The sequence below is a fragment of the Gadus chalcogrammus genome, chromosome 3 (assembly GCF_026213295.1).
Source record: "Gadus chalcogrammus isolate NIFS_2021 chromosome 3, NIFS_Gcha_1.0, whole genome shotgun sequence".
Lineage (NCBI taxonomy): Eukaryota > Metazoa > Chordata > Actinopteri > Gadiformes > Gadidae > Gadus > Gadus chalcogrammus.
The window spans coordinates 6266383-6274369 of NC_079414.1; the positions used below are offsets into that span (position 1 = coordinate 6266383).

General features: G+C 41.2%; 1 protein-coding gene across 2 annotated transcripts; it reads left to right on the plus strand.

The window, feature by feature from the left end:
• The first annotated feature begins 1017 nt into the window (after nucleotides 1-1017).
• On the plus strand, nucleotides 1018-5208 carry LOC130379062 (interleukin-8-like). 2 transcript variants are annotated; one of them, XM_056585647.1, is made up of 4 exons: nucleotides 1018-3488; nucleotides 3598-3730; nucleotides 3882-3968; nucleotides 4171-5208. In XM_056585647.1, the coding sequence occupies exons 1-4, from the start codon at nucleotides 3416-3418 to the stop codon at nucleotides 4178-4180; spliced, it is 303 nt and encodes a 100-aa protein (XP_056441622.1). In that variant the 5' UTR covers nucleotides 1018-3415; the 3' UTR covers nucleotides 4181-5208. The 2 variants fall into 2 exon arrangements, with proteins under 2 accessions (XP_056441622.1, XP_056441621.1); XM_056585646.1 differs by having other exon boundaries at nucleotides 1247-3488; nucleotides 4168-5205.
• The last annotated feature ends 2779 nt before the right edge of the window (nucleotides 5209-7987 follow it).

A 7987-nucleotide genomic window follows, 5' to 3' on the forward strand; every position in this document is an offset into this window, starting at 1 on the left:
TTGTTTATTTTCATGTTCTTCAATTCATTGTAAAATAGATCTGTTAAATGAATACAAAACAAAATTGTATCAATTCATTCATACATTCATCTGTGTATTTAGTTATTAGGGGTCCGAGCAGCGGAGCTGTTTGGTCCCCTATTGTTTCTCTAACGTTTTTTTTCCCTCAAATTCTGTAAAAGTCATACTGAAGCCTATACCGTAAGTTAGGTTACCAATAACCCCCACTACCCAAATGTTGTGGTACTGCACCCAAAGGTGGCGCTATTGTAAAAAATCATGAATTAGGCTTATTTCTTCTCACCATATCGACCTGGCTCAAAATTCTTTCAGAATATTAATCTCTAGAATCAGATGCATCTATAAAAACCCTTGGTCTTATGCCCTAAAAATGTTAACTTTTCCCACAATTTCATATTAAAGCCAAACATGATAAAAAGATTCACAGGCTACAAAAATAATCAGAAATTTTCCAAAATTGCCACATGAAATCTTTAGACCAAGCCTCACAAAAATCATCACACAGAATTTGTTTCATTTAGTTCCATTTGAGAAATATTGGCCAATAATGTTGGAGCAGTTTGCCCATCATTCTTATGTGACCATTTTGTTATTGTATAAAAAAAACATACGGCTACTATTATTTGGATACCAATACCCCCCACTACACATAAACCTAAATTGTGGTACTGCACCCAAATGTGGCGCAATTTCAAAAAAAATATGAACTAGCCTTATTTCTTCTTATTGACCTGGACTCAAAATTCCTTCATCATATTAATCTCTAAAATCTGATGCATCTTTTTCACCCTGGTCTTCTACTTTTCCCACAATTTCATAAAAAAGCCAACCGTCCACAGTCCCAACCCATTTTGCCATACGACCATTTTGTTATTATATAACTACAATACAGCTATCATTAGGTGGATACCATTAACAGTGCAAATTTTCAGATCTCTACTCTTACAAGAAAGCCCTTAATTCTCTTGTGAAATGTGTGCTTGTGAAAGTGTGTGTCTTGTGACGGATCTTTCACTTCTGTGTTTATTTTTCGCAAATATCGGTTGGGTATAACTGCAATAAAATACTTTTAGCAGGGGAAGTTATCTCCCACATTCACACATTCATAAAATTCCCCCTGCGCGCTCGCGCTCTGCGCTGTCTCTGTTACGAAGCGCGAAGCTGCCCCTGCATCTCTGCACGTTAGTTGGCGGGCCGAGCCCCTCCTTCTCGCGTGTGTGTGCGTGTGTGTGCGTGCGTGTGCGTGCCCAGTCCTCCCATATTAATGTGTAAACCACATAACAAGTAGTCAACAGAAGACAATGTTTTAATCCCACTTTATATCTCCTTGTTACTTTTAGATGAGAACCCCTGGCCAGGGTGTCAGGCTAGGGAATTTAAAAACAGGCATCCTTGGTTAGAGTGGAGGGAAAACAAGTTAGGTAAATGTCAGCCAACATACAGTTGGTATACACAATTGAAATTCATAATGTTAATCACTAGGCAAATGAGAGTATAGCTAATTCATGGTCATTTTTAAGGTGCAGTAATTTCACACTTTTACACAATTCAATTACTGTATGGTATGTTAGATAACAACAGTAAGAGCTCAAATTAGAGCAAAATAAAGAGTGAAACATTAGTCTCCTGTCATCTCCTTCTCATAGCCATGGTTGTAAACAGTTCATTAAATTATTTTGCGTAGATTTTGTCCTTGTTTAGCATGTGCTATTGCTACTATAGATATACAAAGGACAACTTGTCATTTTTGTCTTCTATTTGTTCCTACTGTTGTTGATAATCGTTATAGGTCAGCGGGTTGTAGACCCCTGCGTTGGTGAATGTGGTGCGACATCCCATAAGTGCCACACACTTACACGTACCGGTGGGACGGGTTTGTACGAGGCTGGGAGGGAATCATCACAGTATACCCACTATAATAAAATAGACTACACCACTGGTGCTTATCAATAGACATTTCCACCATGTGAATGAGGCTTCATGCAGTTCAGGAATGTCCTGGCTCAATGGGATAATGCCTTGTACAGGTGATCCTAGGTTGAGTTTGAATCCTGATTACAGCATTATGAACAAGCTGAACATGACATTCTGTCATGGCCGCTCATTTAAGAAACAACATTGAACAGCACCTGAAATTCATCAGGCAATCAACATTCCGAATCATTCGTTTCCAAGAATCTGACTGCCAAGACACAGTATGGCATTAAGGGGAACCTCTGCGTTAACCATTTTTCTTTCCTAATTAACCCTGTCATATTTATATTTCTGCCATTAGTGTTGTTGACTACAAATATTTAATTTCCCCACAGTTTCAAAGATTTTAAGGTATACGCTTTTAAGAAAGCCCTTAATTCATTTGAGAAATGTGTGCTTTGAGTTTTCTGGATGTTGTGTGCTTATCAATAGACATTGTGACCATGTGAATGAGGCTGCAGTTCAGGTTTATAAGTGGCTCAATGGGATAATGCCTTACAGGTGAGCCTTTGATTGAGAGTTTGAATTCCGATTAGATCATTATGAACAAGCTGAACATGACATTCGGCTATTGCTCTGCAGCTCACCTGAAAGCCAAGGCACAGTACTGCATTGAGTGGAACATCTTTCCTTCATAATTATATATCATATTTATATATCTTCAATTAGTGTGTTCTTGACTTTTATTTTGCTCGGACCCATTTAATCACCGCTTGCGGTTAAATTTATTTATTAAAACCACTAATATTATTAAAAACAACATAAACAAAAGAATAAAGCTTTTGTTATTAATGTTATTGTTATGAGTATTGGTAGGGGTAGTAATAACAGTGGTAGTTCCTAAAAAAGATTCAGGATTTGATAAAGTACATTTGACCTTATGTTAGATAAGCATTAATCGTAGTTGTGAATGAATATATTTCTACCCCTCATACTGATTCATAATAAAAAGATTACCTTATCATAAATAGTTGAAAAAGATATCAGTCTTCATTATGGTTTCCGACTTCAATGAGGCTGTTGAACTAAATCAAGTTTAAAAACATTTATTTTCTTCACTGCTTAATATTTATATTGTAGAAGTACTGGTCACAAGTATGGTGAAAATTACTTGTCACGATAATTGTACATCCTGTGTGGAAAAAACCTGAGGCTGATCTTGATACAGAAGCCGGCACATGAGCCATGTCTGTAAATTCCCTTTCATGACATTCCTGGATTGCGCCATGCTTCCTTAAGAGCTTGCTGTGAGTCATCTGACAGCTTTAAAAGGCGGAACTCTCTTCCTCAGTGCCAGAGTTATTCAGCAGTGTAAGTGACAAGAGCTGTCTAAGCAGAGAGAAGAAAAGTAGCGAAGAACCTGTCAAACATTAGAAGAACAGAAAACCTCTGTTGTAAAAAGTTTGATTGTTTTCTAAAAATGAAGATGACAAGTGGCAAAATCCCCATCGGCTCCCTACTGGTTCTCCTGGTCTTGCTGACCATTACTGAAGGTAGGTCCTTACGCTTCTATATTCATGTGATTGTTAAGAGCAAGAGGGTATGCAATAGACACGTGTCTTGAGGTGATCTAACTCTACCCTAAATTTTGTCTCCTAACAGGAAGAAGTCTGAGGGGGTTGGGGATGGAACTGCGCTGCCGCTGCATCCAGACAGAGAGCCGTCAGATTGGTCGTCACATCGGGATGGTGGAGATCATTCCGGCCAATTCACACTGTGAAGAAACTGAGATCATGTGAGTCCTCCTCAGAAATATATTGTTCACAATACCTCTCTCTACAGTGATGCTAAACACTCAAATGGTATGGAGATCTTTCCTTGGACCTTGTTGGAATATGAGAAGTGATTGTTCTAACCCATTGTCTGCTTCTTGTTTGGTGTTGCAGTGCCACTCTGAAAAGGACGGGCCAAGAGGTCTGTCTGGATGCTGAAGCTCCATGGGTCAAGAAAGTTATTGCGAGGATGATGTCAAGGTAAGCCCAGATCCCTCTCTCCTAAAGTCAACCAGACTCTCTGTTTCATAGGTCCAGAACTACGCTTGAATTATCAACACAAGTGACGCTTTGCTTGTAGTTCCTGGATTGTGTAACTTGACCCTTTTAACATAGAGGATATGTTTAAAGCTTCTTCGAATGCCCAAACTAATTATTTATTTTCCACCTCTCTCCACAGCAGAAGCCGTTGAAATCTCCAGATTTCATTGCTTTGTTTAATGCTAGGCTGTTTGTGGACGAACACTATCAGAAGTAGTATTACCATGAGGAGGCAAGGTCACTGAGTTGCTTGTGTGGTTGTCAGACTATTTATGTTATGTTCATGGTGAAATAGTGCCGGGCACTATTAAGCTATACCTCTTATAATTGTTGCATGATACATGAAGACTTTGTGTTTCATTATTAGCATATTTCTTTACAAGATAATTGTTTTATCTACCTCTGAAGGAGTTTTCCCTTCTTTTCTCAATTGTACAACTTGGAAAATGTTTTGAAAATTCTTGAGTATGTAAGACCTATTTATTTGTTTTATTTATCAATTTATTATTATTAAACGTACATGCTTTTGAAGAAATATGTATCTATTTAAAATAAAATATAACAATGAAAATACCCTGCATGCTTTTTTTTATTCATGAATAAAGTCATGCAGTTGACCTTACATATGTTTTTATTTATCTGTTCTATCGTCATAAGACAGTGATTTTATTGTCCTTCTCTGTATGTTCAGTCTGGTCTTATACAGACCATTATATTTTAAACAGTGTAAATATTTTTCGGAATAAAAGCAAATATACACTGCTTGCTATATTGGTCAATTAGGAGAGGCGTGAACAGGATAAGAGACCATGAGAGTGACTTTTATTGTTCTCCGTCAGTCAAATGACAAAGGGTTGAGATGTTGAAGCCGGTTTGCAGATAATGATAAAGGGCCTGGTGCTCCATGCTGCCATGTAGAAGATCTCTCCCTAAGTGTGGGGATTGCTGGTTTAACCTGTGCACATTGAGTTCTCAATGCAAAACAAAACGGGTGTGCAGCCTTTCCCAGCTCCAGAGTCCAATTAGTGTGACTTGGCCCAGTTGATGCTGGTTAAACCAGCCATCATCCACACAGACTCCAACAAGATGTTATCTTATATTAGTAGTAATTATGATCCTGTCAAGATTCGGCCATGTTCCTTGTTGAAATCGACTAATACTTTAATGATGCAGTTGAACTAAATTAAGTTTAAAGGTGCCATGGCATGAGAATCTCACTTTATGAGGTTTTCTAACATAAATATTCCCCTAGCCTGCCTATGGTCCTCCAGTGGCTAAAACTTGCGTTCGGTGTAAAACGAGCACTAGGTGTTCTGCTCGCCTTTGAAAAAAATGGAGGCTCAAGAGCGCTGATTTGGAATATGGTTTCTTATGTCGTCACATAGCAGTAGGCTCCTCCCCTTACTCTGCCTGGCCCGCCCAGAGACTTTGGCCCGCCAATGAGACACGACCTTGCGAGCGCCACGTGTGTGTGTGTGTGTGTGTGTGTGTGTGTGTGTGTGTGTGTGTGTGTGTGTGTGTGTGTGTGTGTGTGAATACACACACTGTAACACAAGTGTTTCTTGTCGGTTCTTTGCCGTCTCTTGTATTTCCACAACGAGACTGTAGTGGGGGTTATCACAGCCATGGTTGAGAAGGAATTGGGGGAAAGGAATTTCGGCTTTGACTCCCTGGAGTACATGAACTGCGACATGCCGCTGGTTGCCGCGAGGCACCACCGCCGCAAAGCACCATCGCCCGGCAGCGGGGCAGCCGGCAGCAGGCAGCGCGCGGTTCAGTCTACTTCAGATTGATGTGAAAGTGGAAGAACCAGAGACGTCGCAGAACCCGACAGTCGTTTGTGATTCATAAAATCGTCTGGAGGCGCACACAGCTTTTGTCCGTGATAATATGTAGGCCTATTATTTGATATAGATATCTATGTATCATACGATATTATTTAGATATAGAGCTCCAGGACTGTAACGCAAGTGTTGTACACTTCCTTGTTATTGGGATAACCGTTCTGCTTTTGGTGTTATGGCGCATAACACGTCAGACTCTCGTCTCTGGTATTTCTACAACGTGACTCGTAGTGGGGGTTATCTCAGCCATGGTTGAGAATGAATTGGGGGAATGGAACTTTGGCTTTGACTCTCTCAAGAACATGAACCACGACATGGAGGAGAAAGGGATTGTTGGCGGCAAATGTCTCCCGCTTGAGCTTCCCGCTGACGAGGGACCACCGCCTCGGCGCTGCAGGAGGCAGAGGTGCCTAAGCGCTGCCCGGCAACAATCCCTTTCTCCTCCATGTCGCGGTTCAGTCTACTTCAGATTGACGTGGACGTGGAAGGACCAGGAACGTCGGAGAACCCAACGCGGTCGTTTGAGATTCATAATATCGGCTCACACAGCTTTTGGCCGTGATAATATATATTATATGATATAGATATCTATGTAGGCTACATGATAATATTTAGATATAGAGCTCCAGGACTCCTGTGTGTTCTAGTATATTTACAGAACACGGCTAAAGGCTGTGTGCGCCTCGCCATTGCATCCATCCACTCTAAACAGAGTGCATGGTACCGTGGCTGCAAGCTGTTCAGGGCCACACCCACCCTCCTCCTTGAACCGCCTCTCTCCTCCTCATTTGCATTATAGCTACAGACACCAAACAGCGCATTTAGGGGAAGGCAAGGCAAGGCAAGGCAACTTTATTTATATAGCACTTTTCATACACAAGGCAGACTCAAAGTTCAATGTACGACTGGCTCGGAGTGGCTGTAACTCTGCACCACGGCTGAATTTCGGGAACGTCTTTGAATGCTGTGCAGGTGGCCCACTAATACCTATATTAAAGCATCCATGAAATAGCATGTCATGGCACCTTTAAATAGTGATTATCTAAACAGATTAACTTTGTATTTTGACAAATACTGGTCATAAGCATTGTGACCAGTGCTGATCACAATACAGTCCCGTGTGGAATCGAACAGAGGCTCTGTAGATGTCTGGCTAACAGCACATGAACCCTGTCTGTCAATTCCCAATGACAATGTTCCCGGATTGCGCAATGCTTCCTTGAGAGTTTGCTGCGAAGAACGGGACAGCTTTAAAGGCGGGACTCTCTTTTGCAGAGCCAGAGTTATCAGCAGTGAGAGTGAAAGGAGCAGCTAAGGGAGATTGAAGAAGAATAACGATTAACAGATCAGAAAACCTCAGTTATTAGAATTGTTTGTTTTCTAAATATGAAGAATTCAAGCAGCAAAATCCCCATCAGCTCACTACTGGTTCTCCTAGCCTTGTTGACCATTACTGAAGGTACGTCCAAATGATTTTAAATTCATGTGATTGATAACAGTAAGAGGGTGTGCCATAGGCAGTGGTGTAGTCTACGTGATACGCAGGTATACGCCGTATACCCACTAGGAACGCACCAGGATTTTCGTATAGGCTCCCCACTTAAAAATATGCACGGATACGTATCAATCGTCTTGTGACAGATCTTTCACTTCTGTGTTTATTTTTCGCAAATATCGGTTGGGTATAACTGCAATAAAATACTTTAAGCAGGGGAAGTTATCTCCTACATTCACGCATTCATAAAATTCCCCCTGCGCGCTCGCGCTCTGCCCTGTCTCTGTTACGAAGCGCGAAGCTGCCCCTGCATCTCTGCACGTTAGTTGGCGGGCCGAGCCCCTCCTTCTCGCGTGTGTGTGTGTGTGTGTGTGTGTGTGTGTGTGTGTGTGTGTGTGTGTGTGTGTGTGTGTGTGTGTGTGTGTGTGTGTGTGTGTGTGTGTGTGTGTGTGTGTGTGGTCCAGTCCTCCCATATTAATGTGTAAACCACATAACAAGTAGTCAACAGAAGACAATGTTTTAATGCCACTTTATTTCTCCTTGTTACTTTTAGATGAGAACCCCTGGCCAGCCTTTCGGACTGGGTGTCAGGCTAGGGAATTTAAAAACAGGCATTCTGG

What these genes read in the sequence shown, in the direction of transcription:
- LOC130379062 (XM_056585646.1), top strand. Translation starts at nt 3,416, where the DNA reads ATGAAGATGACAAGTGGCAAAATCCCCATCGGCTCCCTACTGGTTCTC. An exon ending in CTTGCTGACCATTACTGAAG is followed by an intron (nt 3,489 to 3,597) that starts GTAGGTCCTTAC and finishes GTCTCCTAACAG; the next exon opens with GAAGAAGTCTGAGGGGGTTG. An exon ending in TGTGAAGAAACTGAGATCAT is followed by an intron (nt 3,731 to 3,881) that starts GTGAGTCCTCCT and finishes TTGGTGTTGCAG; the next exon opens with TGCCACTCTGAAAAGGACGG.